At 45.3% G+C, this 18,187-nt stretch overlaps 1 protein-coding gene across 2 annotated transcripts in view; it reads left to right on the plus strand.

The window, feature by feature from the left end:
• Positions 1 to 18,187, plus strand: part of SNX30 (sorting nexin family member 30) — an 88,224-nt gene that overhangs the window by 50,597 nt on the left and 19,440 nt on the right. For both annotated transcript variants that reach the window (XM_032478209.1, XM_032478211.1), the window contains 4 exons: positions 4,808 to 4,966; positions 7,038 to 7,233; positions 8,675 to 8,874; positions 17,247 to 17,333. In XM_032478209.1, coding sequence (XP_032334100.1) covers positions 4,808 to 4,966; positions 7,038 to 7,233; positions 8,675 to 8,874; positions 17,247 to 17,333 — 642 coding nt within the window. The remainder of the gene's footprint in view (positions 1 to 4,807; positions 4,967 to 7,037; positions 7,234 to 8,674; positions 8,875 to 17,246; positions 17,334 to 18,187) is intronic.

Raw genomic sequence — 18,187 nt, forward strand, 5'->3', positions numbered from 1 at the left:
CCGTACTTAAAAATCAAAGGTTAGACAGCGACACCTGCTGGTGAAACATGGTAGCACTCATGCATATACACTGAAGCCCGAACTGTAAAAGAATGGAAGCCTCCAGAATGCCCACGGTGGATCAAGAGTATCTTTAAGTTTGGTTTTCTATGGTCTGGGTAGAAGCAATGAGTAGAAGGTACTTGTGGAAGCACATGGGGACTTAAATTTCTTCATAAATTCTTAGTACATACCTGGGGTGGAGAGAGATTTAATTTAGGAGAGCATCTCTGACTTAAGCATGAAAGTCAGACTTATTTTTCCCCCAAAGAAATTTGTTTTACAGCAGTTTTGCTAGGAAGTATCTATCTGTTATTAATAATCGACTTCGTTGGTTACTAGGCTTTTTTTTACTGCCCTGGGAAGGTGAGGGGTTGTAAGATGGACAGGCGACTCCTGCTCTGCGGAGTTTATTGTCACATGAAGACCCAGTAAATGTGCAACGCAATTAGTGTCCTGTCATGTAGTGAATGTGCACTAAATATTTGTTGAATTGCATAGAAGAAGTAATTTTTTAAAAGGACTTTTTAAAAAATTCTTTTTTTTTTAAACGGAGATACTGGGATTGAACCCAAGACCTCATGTATGCTAAGCATCCAGTCTACCACTGAGTTATTAAAGGAAGCTGCTGCTAAAAGAAGCCATTTAAAATGCTGACAAGAGGAAATTATACATATAGAGATTGAGCAATTGAAATCTTTATCCAAATTTCCCACCCAGAAATAGCTTTTCAATGACAATACTTTTGTTTCATAGATTATAAAATACTTTCTTATAAATTAATATAAAATATATGTGAAAGTGCTTTACCAAAGTACCAAGTGCTATAAAAATGTAAGTATTTTAAGATCAAACCTTAAAATATTTAGTGCGTTATTGCAAGCTCTGCAGATAGGATTTTTTTTTGTAGGTTCCAACATATATACTCATATATAGTTTTTTTTTTTTAACCTTTTCATTATGGAAAATGTCAAACATACCAAAGTAGAGAGATTGATTGCAGTGAACCCTCATGTACTCATCACCCAGTTTCAGCGTTTATCAGCTTGTTTCCTCTCTGTCCCTACCCTTTCCTGCATCCCCGATCAGGTGATTTTTTTTTTTTAAAGTGACTTAAACAGCAAAATTTTTTTATCTTATACTTCTAGAGGTCAAAAGTCCAAAATCAGTCTCAGGGGATCATATCAAGATGTAGGCAGGGCTGTATCCCTTCTGGAGGCTCAAGGGGAGACTTTGTTCTTTCCCGTTTCCAGCTTCTAGAGGCCACTTGCATTCCTTGACTCAGGCCCCTTCCTCCATCTTCAGGACCAACAGCATAGCATCTCCTTTCTCTCTGACATCTGCTTCTGTTGTTACATCTTTTTTTTCCCCTCAATTCAGGTTAAAATTCACATAACATAAAATTCACCAAAGTGTACAATTCAGTGGCTTTTGTTACATATTCAGAGTTTTGCAGTCACCACCACTAATTCCAGAACATTTTAATCACCCCAGGAAGAAGCTCCACACCCATTAAGCAGTCACTTCCCATTTGCTTGTCTCCCCAGCCCAAACATTGTGAATAATGCTGAGTGAACATTTGTTGTACAGGTTTTTGTTTGAACACTTGTTTTCAGTTATTTTGGCTATATGCCAAGGAGTGGAATTGCTGGATCATACAGTAATTCTGTGTTTAAGTTTTGGGGGAAATGCTAGACTTTTCCCCAGTGACTATGCCATTTTACATCCCCGCCAGCAATGTATGAGGATTCCAATTCCTCTGTATACTTGCCAACACTTGTTCTTTTCCTTTTTTTTTTTTTTTTTCCTTTTATAGTTGTCCTAGTGCATGTGAAATGGTATTCCAGGTGATTTTTTAAAATATTTTTTTTGGCTTAAAAGATATATGAAATTTCCACCCTTTAGTCCACTCCCCTCTTTGCCTTCTCTTCTCTGTATTTGCAAATTAATACAAATACTTGGCATTCATTCGACATCTACCATGAGCTGGGAGCTGTGTTGAGCTCTTTGTTCATATTATTTCATTTACAGAGTATAGTTGCCCTTGATTTTACCAGCAACCCAGATTCCTATGCATAAACAACCCAGAGGTAATTAATAAAGGTGAGGCAGAGAGTAGGTGTGCCCCTTTAAGGAGGCTTGAAATAGGAAGAAACAAATTTATGAAGCCATGGACACTGGACAATAGTAATGCTTATTACAGAAGGAAATTCTGTTTGCAGAAGGATTCACCCCAGCGTTCCTTTCAATAGCAAGCTTCCCTGATTCACTGAACATCAAGTTCAGTGTATGAAATCTGAAGAATGGATAACTCTTTTCAGAAGGTTATCTGTTATGTTCAATGAGACACACCTAACTACTTATTTGCTCACTAGGCCTATTTCCTGAGTCCTCTTCAGCATAAGCAAATCAGAGCGTGCACGACAGGATTCCAGAGATCGGAACAGAAAAACACCCACTGGATTTGGTAACTAGTAGGTCGTTGATCATCTTGAAAAGAGTGGTTTCTGCCTTAGTCAGGGATAGGGCAGAGAAAAGCAGCATTGAAGGCAGTACCAAAGGTGGTTTGTTTTGGGGCAAAAGAAGATTGGGGATTAAGAGATCAAGGGAAAGAGTAGAAAGTAAAGATAAATGATTCTTTTCAAAAAGATTGAATGAAACAGGAAGAAGAGCAGAAGATGTAAGATCGAGAGGGAGATTTGTTTGTTTTCCAGGTAGAAAGAGCACCAACCATGTTTTTCGTAGACTCAGGATAGAGCCAGGTGAGGCGGAGGTGCTAAAGGCACGCTGCAGAGGAAGTGTAATTAACAGGTCACAGTGGACGCATGGTAGTGAGCTAAGGGGGCAAGGCCACAGATGGAATAGTTAGCTTCGGAAAGGGGAATGTTCTCTACAGCGACCTGAGACATGGAGGCTAAGGTGGCACCCAGTAGAGTGTTGGTTCTTGAGACCTAAAACATACGGACTTTCCAAAGCTATTTCAAGTCTAGGCGGCTGTTCAATTCTCTCATACCTACGTGCTTCGTTTCCAAGGGTGCTGGTGTTGCAATTTCTAAATATTTGAAAGGTTTTATGTTATTAATCTGGGTGGCTTCTTGGCTTTCCCACTCTTAAGTGCTTAGGATTCCACTGTTAGGGGTTGCCTACCTCCTTGTTCCTGTATCTTATTTCTACATTTATGTGTGTGTGTGTGCTTGAGGGTTTATAACTTAAAAGAAAAAAAAAACAACCCTTTATTGCCATATTATAGTGTTTAAGGAGGTTGCAGGCTTAAATGCTTGTTCCAGTTTTTCTGTATTCTCCTCAACATTTGTTCTTTTCTTTCCTTTCTTGTCTTTCTCTGTCTCTGTCTCTTGCTGTCTCTATTATGGTCATCGTAGTGGGTGTGTGGTGGTGGCTTCACTTTTGATTTGTATTTCCCCAATGACTAATGATGTTGAGCATCTTTTCATGTGCATTTGGTCGTTTGTATATCTTCTTTGGAGAAGTGTCTACTGGATCATTTGCCCATTTTGTTTGTTTTTGTATTTTGAGGTTTTGTTTTTGTTATTTATTTATTTTTTTATTTTGGGGGAGAGGTAATTAGGTTTAGTTATTCATTTATTTCTTTTATTTATTTTAAAGGAGGTGCTGGGGATTGAACCCAGGACCTTGAGGATGCCAAGCATGTGCTCTACCACTCAGCTATACCGTCCCCCACTCATTTGCCCATTTTTTAATGTAAAATTTTATAATATTTCCTAATGAAAACATTTTCAAGTTGTGCATTAGCAGACACTCTTTCCCTGTGGTGGTAGCAATGGGGAAGGCCTTTTAATCAAGCTGCTATGGAAATAGGTCAAAGCTCAAAGTCAGGTAGTTTTAAATTGCCCACAATATCGACTCAAAGTAAATGTGAAAGAGAAATTTGTTTGAGTAAGGAATAAAGGAAGTTACACTATTAAGAACTTTTTAGCAAACTGGCTTAGAAAAAAGGTGTTTTTTAGATACATGGGTTTCCCTAACATACTTATTTTTTCATTCGCCAAATTTTTACCCCTTGAACTGGGCTTAGAATCTTAAGATGTTTAAATAATTTTTTGTGTGGATAATGTTTTCCGCCTTCTCTCCTTAGGCTGTCTTTCTTATCTTGCCCTAGTGTTCCCGGTATATCATCTGTGCATCAAGCGATGTAAAGATAACCGTACTATTGGATGCTTTAGTACTGTTTCCTGTGTCTTCCAGAGACTACATGCTAGTATTTTATTTCTCCCATTATAAAATTGACAGGGTAGTTGTGATTTTCTCCTTCGGTATCTTTCAGAAAAGTTTATCTTGATGACTATATAAAGATCTGACCAGTAAAGAAAAGCTGTTCTTAAAAAAGAAGCAGGCTTACAGATACAGAGAACAAGCTAGAAGTTACCAGTGGGGAGAGGAGAGGGGAGAAGGGCAATATAGGGATAGGAGGGTAAGGGGTGCAAACTATTAGGTGTGAAATAAACTGCAAGGACATAGTGTACAAAACAGGGAATATAGCCAATATTTTATAATAACTATCAGAGGAGTATAACCTTTAAAAATTGCAAATCACTGTATTGTACACCTATAACTCCTATAATGTTTTACAGAACTATACTTCAATTTTTAAAAGCTTTAAAAAAAGGGAAAAAAAGAAAAGAAAGATTGTTCTTGAGACATGGGTCCTAGGAATTATGAGCTAGCCTGGTGGTTTTTCTTTGCACCTTCTCATCAGTTACTCTGAATGTTTTTCTTCATGTCTTTGTAGCCACTTCCTGAGAAGTTTGTAGTGAAAGGTGTTGTGGATCGTTTTTCAGAGGAGTTTGTGGAGACCAGAAGAAAGGCTCTGGATAAATTCCTGAAAAGAATTACGGATCATCCTGTGCTCTCCTTCAATGAACACTTTCACGTTTTCCTCACTGCTAAGGTGAGGACAGAATTCATCCGTATCCCTCCCCCCAAATTAGCATTCTTTGGCTTCTTTCTTAAAAGTGGTTTTGTTCTCTCATGAGCCACCTTCATGAATGGCCCCTGATGGTGTCATAGAATTGCTCTTTTTTTTTTTTTTTTGCTGCCCATCTGCACTGGCGTGGTTCCCGTGGTAGAATTTAGAGGAAACACCCCCTTGCAGCAGCAGGAGAAGTTATAATATTTTCACTTTCCCTAAACACTTATTAGCAGTATTACCTGCTGAGGGCATCCTGAGCAGCAGAGGGCGCGGACGGGAGGGACCCTTACTGAGTGTTTGGTCAGGACGTTCTTCACGAGAACCTGTGGGTGTTCACTCGGAGCCCATTTTACAGATGAGGAAACCCAAGTCCAGGACGTTTGCAGTAGGTGAGGTGGCATCGCTAGGCTGTGAAGTTGGGCCTGTGTGGCACCCTGGCACTGTTTCCCTTGGTATCAGATGGCCTGACACAAGAGTAGTCCCGCATCACTTGCCCTCAACCAAGTCCCTATGGGGGAGGGGGTGGCATTTCCTGAGAATTTGCCAGGGAAATATTCAGGGCCTACACTGCTGCCAGAGTCTGTGTATCGGACTCCAGCTGGCCATCCACCAACTTCCCTCTGCACTTCAGTGCCAGCAGAACTGGCCCAAAACCCTGAGGTGCTCACCTCCAACTGTCTGCAGAAATGGGCTTTTGTGTTCAGACTCTCGACAGCTTCCCTCCTGCCCCACCTGTTCAGTTTCATGTGTCATGTTCTCATATTCAGGCCAGAGGTCTTTCATTCCAAGTTTGGCCCAGGTACTTTCCAGCTTTCTTTTTCAAAATGGTGAAATTGAGCAGCACAGATCACATCAGTTGATGTAAAGACTTTAGAGGGGACGCTGTTCTCTAGGCAGTAAAAACCACATGGCCAAGTCCTTCATGGTGTGTTGTCTCTCCCCCAAATCTCAGTGGGCACTTAGTCTCCTTGATGACATTCACATTCTTTTTCTTTTTCTTTTTTTTTCCTGGAAGCCTTTTCCCCCACAGATCAAACTTGTGTTCTTTTGAAAAATAAGTATTTCCTGGTGAACTGATCCTCGGGAGGAGTTCTTTCAGTGTATATGCAAAGTAAATCCACCCTGTTCTCCAAAAGTGCAGCCCACTGTTTCACCCAGATCACAGGTCCATGGTCCAGGCAGGCCCTCAAGTTCTGCCATTTTTATTGAACAGAGAGACGAAGAGGGAGAAAGCTTGGACCCCTGGTCATTAGGAATTTGTGTCAAGAATAAGTAGGAAAGGTTTTGTGTGTGTGTGTGTGTGTGATATGAATCTGTGGGCCAAGCAGCAGGAAATGATTTAAAAAAACAAACAAACCCTCAATGTCTTAATCAAATCCAACTTCATGTGAGTGAGGACAGGGGAGCTGGCTCATTTAAACAAAGCGCCTTCTAGCCCTAAGTTCCATTTTACTTGCTCAATCAAATGCATTAAATAACCCCATTTTTCTTTTTTTCTTTTTAACTGTGGTAAAATGCACTTGACATACAACTTACCATCTTAACCATTTTACAGTGTACAGTTTGGTGGTGGTAAGTATCTTCATGCTATGGTACAGCTAATCCCCAGAATTTTTTCATCTTGTAAACCTGAAACTTTGCACCCACTAAACAATAACTCCCATCTCCGCTACCCCGTCCCCCAGTCTTTTGACACGACTTGAATAACTTGGCCGACAATTTTGGATATTTTGCATGGGAGAAAGGAACACTTTCAATTTCAGCAGTGGGCAGAGGTTTTAAAAAATTGTATTTCAGCAGCGTGTTTAAAGGAAAGCATGCTCAGGTGAGTGGACCCGATGGGGAAGGTAGGAGTCCGGCCCCGGTGGAAGCTCTGGGTGTAAAGGCACCGGCGTGCGAGCGTGTGGTTGTGCAGGCAAGGAGAGTGGTTGGGCCCTCACCGCGCCCAGCTCCTTACTTTCTGAGTCCTCCTGCAGAAGCCGGTTTGCTGAGCCCCGGCCACGTGACAGGTTGAGCCCTTTGAGTCTGTTTGTTCACGTGTCATCCTTAGGACCTGAACGCCTATAAGAAGCAAGGGATGGCGCTGCTGACTCGAGTGGGCGAGTCGGTCAAGCACGTCACCGGCGGCTACAAGCTGAGGAGTCGGCCCCTCGAGTTCGCAGCCGTAGGCGAGTACTTAGACACGTTTGCACTCAAGCTGGGGACGATTGATCGAATAGCCCAGCGGATCATCAAGGAAGAAATAGGTGAGCTCTCTGCCAAGGTCTTGATCAGGCCCGGGGACCACGTTTGCAGGAATGGCGTTTATGTGCGCCAAGCAGAATCACTCTGCAGAAGCGGTGAAGTGGCAGAACCAGGCTACGTCCTACCTGTAAAACTGATAAGTAAATACCAGGAGTCGGGGAGGTTGTGTGACCGGAGTATAATTTCACACTCCGCCCCATGCCCTGCACCGCATCCTTGTGTTTGCTTTCCCCGTGGCCAACCACCGTGCTGAGCCTTTAGGCTTTTCCACTTTTATCTCTCTTGACTTTAGCTTTAAAAGTGGAGATAATGACTCAACTTCCCTTCATTCATAAGAATGAAAATTTACCAAGCAGAAGATGGTTCAAAAGGACAGCATGGTGACCTGGGTTTGCCAAAGTTATGATCCTGACAAGCCTTCAGACTTGAAACTGACTCACCTGCCCCACGCCTGCTTCACTGCAAACCCACTTTTCCTGACCTGGGTGTCATGAGGCCTTTCTTTAACCTTCCTGGCTGTCGCCATCACTTCCTCCCCACCCTTCTTGTGGCCACTTGCTTTTCCGTATTTTTTGTCTTCTCACATACACGGAGGCCAGGCAGACCTGAACGCTGTTAATGGTCATACTGGCATGTGATGTGATAGGAAAGGGTTTCCAGTGCTTGCCATCCATTGGTTACTGAGAAATGGCAATGACATTATATTGTCATGGCAAGAATCCTGGTGACAAATGGTGGGCCAGATTTTCTTTGTGGAGGGAAATCAATCAACATTTTCTTCTTGTTTCCTGTGCTTTAATTCTCCTTTACCCACTGCTGATATCCTGGGGGGCCTGCAGGCTTTGGAGATAGCCTTAGGTACCATCCACACCTAAAGACTGTGTTGGGTAAATTCTGATGGAACCAATGTGTTAGGGTGACCCTTGAGGGAGAAAGTGAACCTGCCTACGTAAGACTACGTTTCTTGTATCAAGTGTTTACTAAAATTCCATTCTTTTTCCATTGTGATTGATTTTTTTTCTTTTTTAAAAACATTCCCCCTAAACCTGTATGAAACTCCACCTCCATTGCCTGTTAAAATACTGCTTCACTGAATGGGTAGGTGAGTGGTTTTCTCTGAAGACATTTGGTGGATGTAGCTCCTACCATTTCCCCCCAGAATGTATTGTGGTTCCCATTATCCAGAGGCATGACATTCCCACTGTGGGGGAGGACGGATTGACGTCACCGTGTTAGCTGTAACAGCTGTAACGTCAGCTCTCAGAGATTAAAAGGCATTCTGTTGTAAGCAGAGTTGCGTTTACACGAGAGCGTGTCTGACCCGTGAACGGCCCAGGAAACACATCTTGATGGAGAGAGCTCTTGGCCGCAGCGGCTACTGAGTCAGTAAGACCAGCGAGTGCTGCCCAGCCAGGGCTTGACTGGTTTCTCTTCCCCTTCTAGAGTACCTCGTGGAGCTGAGAGAATACGGGCCGGTGTACTCCACGTGGAGCGCGTTGGAGGGGGAGCTGGCCGAACCCCTGGAGGGCGTGTCAGCTTGCATCGGCAACTGCTCTGCGGCCTTGGAAGAGCTGACGGATGACATGACAGAAGACTTTCTACCTGTGCTCAGGGAATATATTTTATACTCTGACTCCATGAAGGTAAGCTGGGCACATTCTGTTCCCTTTGGGGCAGAGGGGAAGCCCAGAAAGCCCAGAGGGTCGTTACCAGGCCAGGTGGAAAAGGTGGACCATGCGCAGTGAACAGTGAGGACGGCTTGTACTAGAAAGATGGTTGAAGACTTGTGTTCCAGGGATGCTGTGGAGTGAACAGTGCCTGAGAGGGAGGGGTACCAAAGTCACCCTCAGGCCCAGAACTCAAGTTAAGCACCCTGCAGACTTCTGCAGGGGAGCCCCTATCTGGGATTTCACATCCTGTGCAAGGTGTGTGTGTAAAATGTAATTGCAGTAGCAATGGGCTGGGAGAGGACACGGTAGAGTCTGAAGCAAGGTCCTGGCAATGCCTTTTGAGTCCTGGTGTCACTGGGACCAGGCCAAGAGTCAGGAAAGCTTTATTTAAGGAAGTTATGGAAGGGCCCTATTCCTTATACCCAGCACTGCCTCATTTATAGAAGGGTTGTCAAATATTTAATCGAAGTTGACAGCAGATGTTATGACTGTTGTAACATGTTACTTTTTTAAGAGACAGGTTTAGAACATTTACAGATGTTATGACTGTTGTAACATGTTACTTTTTTAAGAGACAGGTTTATCTACAGGTCAAAGGGCATGCTTATCTCAGAGGTCTTGATGAACCACTAGTGAGGTGAGCTTTGGAAGAGTGGGTGGTAAGGCAGAGGCCAGTGTGAGTGGAGCCAGCTGAGCAAGGGAGCAGGTGGCGGGAGGGGAGGTCAAAGGGATAAGTAAAGGACAGGACACATCCTCTTATCTTAAGGGCCATGGTTGGTAAGGGTCTGGATTTTGTTGTTAGGAACGGAAGAGAAGCTGTTCGGTTTCATGCAGGGGAATGGCAGGACACAGCTTTTACTTTATAGCTAGCGCTGCAGTGAGAACGGGTCGGGGAGAGAGTGGAGGTCCGGAGACCCTTAGGAGACCGTTGCAGGGAGCCAAGTGGCCAACGACTGAGGTGGTGGAGCTTGGACTACAGGCTACAGTGATGGAGAAGTGGACTGGGATATATTTTGTATGAAGGACCAATTAGACTGTAATAATGTGAGGAAAGAAATGGGAGCATTGAAGGTGACTCCTGGGTTTTGGGCCTCAGCAACTGTGTGGATAGCGATGCTGTTTATGGAGATGGGGAAGTTTGGGGTGACACAGATTGGGGAGGTAGGAATCAAGTTGTTTTGGTCATATTGAGTTAAAAAATGCCTGTTAGTCATTAAAGATGCCATGGCGGCTGGTGATGAGTTTAGTTCAGGGTGGGAATGGAAATGTGGGAGTCATCTGTGTTTGGATGGCATGTAAATCTATGAGAGCAAGGGAGGTGACACAGTGAATGCAATCCAGACCTGCATCCTGAGGCACTGGCAATATTTAGTGGTCCAGCACCTAATTCAGAGGAGGAACAAGTAGAAAAAAGCCCGAGAAGGAATGGTCAGTGTAGTTGGAGGGGGAAAAAAAAGTAGAGAATTAACCTCAGTGAAGCCAGGAGAAATGTTTTTTAGAAAAAGTGTGATTAACAGTAGCCATCGGATTTAATAATATGAAAGTCAGTGCTAATTGTGATTAAAGGTGTGAGATATGGCTACAGATGTTTAGGTTTAAAGACAGTTTGTCCTTGAGTTGGAGATACTTTGAACACGTTCCAGGATGGCTTTTTTCAAATGCTGGTTATTTAATTGCCAAATGTTTTTTTTCAGCCTGCCCACCTTTTCCCTTCAGGGGCCACAAGGTGGCGCCAATGACTCATCCATGCTTTAGGTTGCCCATTTCCGGTGCCTTTCAAAAACTAAAAAGATTTTTCTGAAGACTGAGTTGGGAGAGGAAAGTCCTCCTTCCTGAACAAAAGTGATTATAGATTGAGGGCCTCATTTCTTGAAAACATGAAGAATCAGGATGTAGAAATGTACACGATGATCTCAAGTGTTTTTAAAAAATCAGAAAAATATAGAAATTAAAACTCTGAGATTCCCAGTCATGGCCGACTGAATACATATTTAAAGTTCCTCTTTTTCATGAAACCAAAATGACATGAGAACGATTCTTTTTCAAAGGCACAAGTTCACAAAGACAAAGAGCAACGGGAAGGGAAACAGTAGCACAATTAGGAACTAAAGAGCAAATCAAGAGGTGATGGGGACTCAGGTGACTCAGAACAGCTTCCTCTGAAGCTGACTGTGGGGGGAAACTAAGAGGCCACCTGGTTCACTCCTTGGAATCCTTCAGAAAGTTCAAGAATTGGCAGCACCAAGTACCTCTGGAACTGGGGGAGGGAAGAGCTGCAGAGAAGGGTTAGTCGGGAGTCTGTTTAAGAAGCATGTAGAGCTTCCAGCTCTGTCCTCCTTTCTCACACAGGGGCCCCTGTCCCTTCTCCACTCGGACAGAACTGAAGGTGTAAAAATAATAATTAAAAAAAAAAATAGGAGCGTCTCTGGACCAAGAGACACCAGGCACAGTGGAGGGTGGGGGCTAAAATCCCCCAAATCAAAAGCAAAACGTGGGGGAGGGTGTAGCTCAGTGGTCGAGCTGTGCTTAACATGCGTGAGGTCCTGGGTTCAATCCCTAGTACCTCCATTAAAACAACAACAGCAACAAATCTAATTACCTCCCTTCAAAAAAAAAGCAAAATGTTACTCAATGTTGAAACTCATAGTCGTCTTCCTCTGCTTGGCTCTCAGCTTTATACCATCCCTGCAGGGATTAGAAGAGCCTTTCAGGAAATCTCAGCAGGCTGGGAGAAGGGACTAGAATACACTGACCTTGGGAAGGGTTGGGGAGTCCTCAATGAAATGACCCAGCAGAGTCCCTGCTGAGAACCGCCAACAAGCCCTCATCAGAGAGCTTTCAGCCAGTCTCTCAGTGTTCCCCTGGGGTGAGTGTGCAGATAAGGGTCACCAAATGTTTAAGGCAAGTTCTAATATGAATATCAGATAAATATAAAGAGGAAAGAAAATACAGAGTGAAGCATCATTGAGGGAGAAGACAATTTCCAGGGGGAAAAAAATCATTAATATCTTCAGAAAGAGAAGAGCTGTCACAGTCATAAAACAAGCATTTGAAAAAATCCAGAGAAACAAAGAGCTCATGGAAATGAAGATCATGATAGAAAAAAAAAAAAGTATATATATAGAAGAGTTAAAAGTTAAGGAAATCACATATAAAGGGAAACAAAAAGATAGATGGAGGAGTGGAGAGAAAAAAAATATAAAAATGAGAGGCCCAGACCATAATATCCAACATCTGAAAAGCAGAAAAGGAAGAGAAAACAGAGAAATGAGGGAGCATCAAAGGAGTCATTCAAGAGAAAAGGCTGGAGGGAAAGACAAGATGTGTTACTGGTTGTGCCTGAAAGATGAGATCACGGGTGATTTTTTTTGCCCCCTTCTCCATATCTTTCTTTATTTTCTTAATTTTCTGTAACGAATAACCAGAGGGAAATGTGTGGTTTTAATATGACCAACATGTAACTCAGAGGTGGTCTGCCTTCCATAGAATTAATGTGTAAAAAGGAGCATTTTGAAAGGGGCAACCTAAGTTCAGTCCTTTAATCAGAAATTATGTCCCCAGGACCAAGTGCAGGCCCACTTTCCTGCCTGTAGGAGAATGATGTCCTAGATGGGTTTCCAGAGACAGGCCACAGAACTATGCTCGGTGTTAAAAAAATTTTTTTTTAATTCAAGTATTTTAATTTTTTAAAATAAAAGTATCTTGTAAAAATTAAAGCACATTTGACATGCAATATTATATTAGTCTCACGTGTACAACATAGTGATTCCACATTTGCATACATTGTGAAATGATCCCCAAAATAAGTTTAGTTACCCTCCATCACCATTGCTAAGTCAGCATGGTGTTAGTGACCATACTCCCCATGCTGTACGTTTCAGCCCCTGACTTACTTTACACGTGGAGCTTTGCACCTCTCGATCCCCATCACCCATTCTGTAGCCTTCCTCATCATTCCCTTTCCCTCTGGTCACCCCTGAGCTGTTCTCTGTATCTGTGAGTCTAGGTTTTGTTTTGTTTTGGGTGTTTGATTCTTACTCTCATTTGAGCTACTTTATTACTGAACACTCATTATTCTACATGGATTTCCCTTGAGTCTTTCGGACTGTCAGCCCTTGGTGTACCAGAGTACGAACCATTCTGTACTGTAATTCTCTACGTGTGGCCGAGCTGTTCCTGCTGCTCTGACATACTTTCCCAACCCTGCGTCCTAATGTCCCTCTTACAAAAAGATGTGGTGCTTAAAATCCTTCCGGACCTGAGGAGGCTTTTTGGTCGCTGTGACCAGTTGCACGGGGGCTGTTTTTGGACTGCCTTTTCCTCCTCCACGTTTGTGAGCCCACAGCCTCACCAGGGGAAGATGTGGGCATGAGCGCTGGGGGTGGAGACTTTCCTGTTTCCTGGGTGTTGGGCTTTCCTGTTGATACTGACCATTGTGACACTTCCTTGGAAAAAAACCCAGTGCAGATATTGAGAGCCAAACCATGGACTTTATCTGTGATCTGACTTCCAAACACTTTTGTTTAATGGCTGTTATTAGTTTGTAATGTAGACACTTTGGATGACAGGTATTTTGTTTCTACTGTTTAACTTTTTTTATTATGGAAAAATGCAAACACCCAAAAGCAGAGTGAGAGTGTAACAGTCCCCTTCCTGCCCATCAGCTGGCTCCAGCAGTCGCTCACTCACGGTCCATCTCGTTCCAGCTCTCCTCCCACCTGCTCCCAACCCCCAGTCCCTGGGTTATTTTAAAGCAAATCCCAGGCATCACATCATCTCACACAAAAATATTTAGTACATATCTCCAAAATACCGAGCATTCTTTTAAAAAAGAAAAAGGACCTCATTATTATCAACATCTAAACTGATTTTTTCCTTAATATTTCCCCAAATATCCAGTTAGTGTTCTGTTTCCCCACTTGTCTCGGACACTATTTTTATAGTTTCTTTTCCAAATTGGGATATAGATAAAATCCATACGTTGCTTAATATTTTAAAACCCCCTCCCCCTCTATTTATTTTTCCTTGAAGTTTATTTGTGAAAGAAACAAGTCATTTTTCCTCTGCATTTGAAAAGAAGGGTAGTGAAGTTCCAGATTACTAGGACCATTTTGAAATTGTGATGAAATGTTCTACATGAAAAAATGGTGTTTTGAGAGAAATGTATTCCACGTCTTTAATGAAAAGTCAGTCACCTTCTCATCGAGGCCCTGCCTGGCGACCCTGTGGATAATTCCACCATCTCCCAAGCCCTCAGTACTTTACAGCCTCCTTTCCTCTTTTATTTTTCCTCCTGGGCACCCAGCACTGCCTTATTGGCTGTGTATGGGTACATTTCACTTGTGTGCTGCCGGCCTCCCCTCTAGAACGTAAGCTCCATGAAGGCGGGGTTTGTGAGTTCTCTCTCTGCTGTATCCACAGCACCTGGGTGAAGCAATGAGGAACTGTGAAGGCAGGGCAGCAACCGGGGGAGGGTGGCTGTGTGGACGGATGAGGGGCAGAGGGACGCAGAGTGGAATGGAAATCTCTGCGTGTACGTCCCCTTTTTGATTTCTGGTGTCTGTCAGAATCAGAGACCATGTGAATTTCTGTGAGAAGCTCAGACGGCGAGCATCATTTGCATGTCACGCCCGGCAGTAGAGGGGCTTCTCTGCAGCTGCTGCCTCAGCATGTTGGCCCGTGCACCCTGCTGCAGGCTCCGGCCCCCTCCTCTACAGGCCAGTTTGGCCAGCTTTATCGGCAGAGCCTGCGCTGGCTGGGGCGGGAGGCCGGTTCCTGCAAACCATTACCCATGGTGTGCTCGCGTGCTCCCAGCGAGGGTGGTCGTCTTCAACAGTTTATCTTGGTTCGAAACAGCTCTCCCCACCTTTCTTGCAGTTGGACTGCAGTCAGGCTGGGAAACAAGGTGCTGTCCTCGAATGCAGCGACCGAAACCCGAGTGAGTCACCCTGAGCGAGTCACCCTGTGCTCGTAGCCAGCAGTGTGGCCTCAGCCAGGTCCCTCCACGGTGCCTGGGTGTTCTTGCCTATAGAGTGGGGACAGCACCCTGTCACTCCTGCAGGGTTGTTATGAGCTCTTGTTGCAAGTTTTCCCTGCTGTCCAGCGAGGCAGGGATGTTAGCACAAACCCTGCAGTCAGGCTGCAAGGGAAGGCAGCGTTCTGGGTGCTCCAGCTGAGGCTGGGGTCGCAGGGGCTGAGGGGACTCAGGCCGTACCTCTCCTCTGGGCCTGGCAAGGCCCGAGCCCAGTGGGGGAGGGTGTGTGGCTGAATCTTGGGGGTAGAGTGAGGAGGTGCATTTCGGCTGATTTAGCTGAGTGGCGATGACAGGGCTCGTCACCCTATCCCTCCCTGCCTAGGGCCTGGGCAACCCCAACAGGGAGACTTGGAGTAGAACGAGGGACAGGAGGCGCCACACCTTGCTGACTGTGTTCCAGGGCGCTGCTTTAAGAGCATTTCTAGCTTTGGGTGTGAGGTCCTTGCCACATTAACGGGGTGTGTCACCGGAACAACTCACCCTCGTTCCTAGAACCCCGTTCCTAGCCTGGACACGTGTGCTTTCCCGGTAAGATGTGAGGCGTCCTGTGACAGGAGTGCTCGGCGGTGATAAGGATTCCAGCCGGTCCCGCCTTCTGTTGTCCCACTGGCCCCCAGGGAACCACGTTTGTGTCCCCATGGATGGCATCATGTGCCTATTTCTCGTGGGCAGAGGTTATGATTTTTACTACTGCTGATACCAAACCAGTAGATTTAGAATGTTTTCTGGGCTCTGAAATCCAGAGAGGATCCCTGATGTTTCATTCTTTTGTTTTCACTTTATAGATTTGTCCTGTCTGATACAGCAGCCACTTGCCATAGCTGGCTATTTCAGTTTAAATTCACATTAGTTAAATTTAAGTAAAAATTTAAATCCAGTTCCTCAGTCACACCAGCCACATTTCAGAAGCTCAGTCGGCATGTGGGGCTGGTGGCCCCTGTACTAGACGGAACGTTTCCATCATGGCAGAAAGTTCTAGTGAGCAGCACCTAAGCGTTCCTGCTCAGAGGTTGATGAGCGTGGGGAGGGAACTTCAGAGCACCCAGGAGAAAGCTAAGTGGCAAACGATAAGAAACTAAGCCTATTGCAAATTTTATTTCCTGCTCTGCTCGTGGTAAAATACTTCTCCAAGTAGATACTTAGGGGACACTTGAGATTCCCTGTGTTGACACCTTCCGTTAGAAGGTTCTCAATGATTCAGTCACTCATCACCCTTCAGCACATTGTAGGGACTCAAGGCACCTACTGCTTAGCCAGGGAGTGGCTTGTTCCCGCCCGGACTCTGTGCTCTGCTGGGAGGGCCCTATGGGGAAAGTGTGAGATGAGAAACTCTCAGAGCAGTTTGTATCTTGTGAGTTAGTGGGAAAGAAAGTTCTTGTCACTCACTCTTGGTTTGCCATTTGTGATTCTACTAAAAGAAACCCTTGGATGAAATAGACGCTTTTTAGAGTGTCAACCGCAGGCTTTTCTGTTCTCCCCGGTGAGGTCTCAGTGGCAGGGCCAGGAGTAGGTGAGGCAAGGAGGCAGGCGCCCAGGGCACAGATTTAGGGAAAGTCAGGCTCAGGTGCCAACCTTGTACTCGCATAGACCCAAGAGCGAGTGTCCTCTTAAATTTTGCATCCTGAGCTCCTGGCTTGCCTCACCCTGGTCCCACCCAGGTGGGCTCTCTGAGCCCATTGACCGCTCACTCTCACAGGCTGGCTGCATGGTTCCAGGGATTCTGGCCTTGTAAACGGCTCTTTGAGCACATGCAGCCTCGTACCACGTCTGCACCTCTCCCCTAGCCAAAACCCCTCACGTACGAGCTGAATCTCTTTGCTCTTTGTATACCTGGCTCAGAGTGGAGCACAAATAACTGGGCAGTGGATCAATGAGCAAATCAGCCCTTCAGGGATCAAGTCAATGAATGAAAGAGACAAGAACTCCTGACTTAGACTTTTCTATTAACAGTCCTGCATTGTCACCTGCCAAGCTCCACATCTCAGCACAGCCGAGCTGCCTGTGCCCAAGGGGACACCGGGCATCCTCTCACCAGCATGCCTGTGGGAGGGCACTGTTCCCCCCCACCTGCCCCGGGATTCCGTCACCCTCAGCGTCTGGCCAGGCTGAGTTACCGCCCTAGAAACCTCAGTCTCTGAGGATGGCTCTCCCTCTCTCCCCGCTCCACCCCTGCTTCCTCCAGAGCCTGTGTCTTCGCACCTCGGCCAGACTGTCCTAGGAGCACTCGGCTGGGTCTGGCATCATGCTTTCAGGAGGAACAGGGTAAGGAGGCAACGGCTGTGTTCATGCTTCCCCTTTCTCCCTCCCACAGAGCGTGCTGAAGAAGCGGGACCAAGTGCAAGCAGAGTACGAAGCCAAACTGGAAGCCGTGGCCGTGAGGAAGGAAGAACGGCCCAAGGTCAGGGCAGCTGCCTGCAGAGGGCGGGCTGCGCCGGGCGGGCAGAGGGTGGTGCCAACCTGCTGCTGCCCAGTGAATCCGTAACAGTGACCGAGGGGGTCAGAGCCAGCTGGGCGGGGCTGATGCCGGTCTCCTCTTTTTGCTCCCTTTTATGCCGTTATAATGTGCACTTGGAGGTGAGTTTCCTGCTGTTTCCTGGGGTGTTTTTGGTTTTTGTTTGTTTTTTAAGATTTCCAGCCCTGCCGTTCATCCTCAGTTCCTGTCTCTCTGAGGTGGGACTGGGGAGGAAGGGGAAGAGCAGTCTAGTCAGTGTTCTCGAAGGGTGCTGTGTGGACTGTTACCAGCCCGTGATGAGAAAGGCCTAGGAGCTGAGGGAGAACTTTCACAGCAATGTGATACTCGTTGAGCATGCAAGATGAGAGTCGTCAAGCTAGCGTGGGAGTTGTGTGGTGCAAGCTGGGTCCTGGCTATGCGTAGGGGGACTCCAGCATGGTTGGACTGGGCAAACAAGCCAACAAAAAGTGGCCCTTTGCCAGGAAGTTCGAGAAACCCTGGTCTAGCTTGTTCCTTTCTGATGCTCTCCAGCTCCAGCTCTGGGTCTGGACAGAGGATCACAACTGTAAAAATGTGGCTGTCATATTCATCACTCTCATATGTTGCCCTTCTCTCCCCCCAGCCAGGATTAAAAACAGAAGTATTAATAGCCAACAAGCAAGTGCTTAGAAAGTGCTAAGCTCTTTATGTTATCTCAGTTATTCCAAATAATCGTGTGGTTTAGGTGCCATGATTATTCCCATTTGTGAGATGAGGAAACAGAGCCCAAGAGCACACAGCCAGCAAGTGGCAGGGCTGGA

This window comes from Camelus ferus, chromosome 4 (genome assembly GCF_009834535.1).
Source record: "Camelus ferus isolate YT-003-E chromosome 4, BCGSAC_Cfer_1.0, whole genome shotgun sequence".
Taxonomy (NCBI): Eukaryota; Metazoa; Chordata; class Mammalia; order Artiodactyla; family Camelidae; genus Camelus; species Camelus ferus.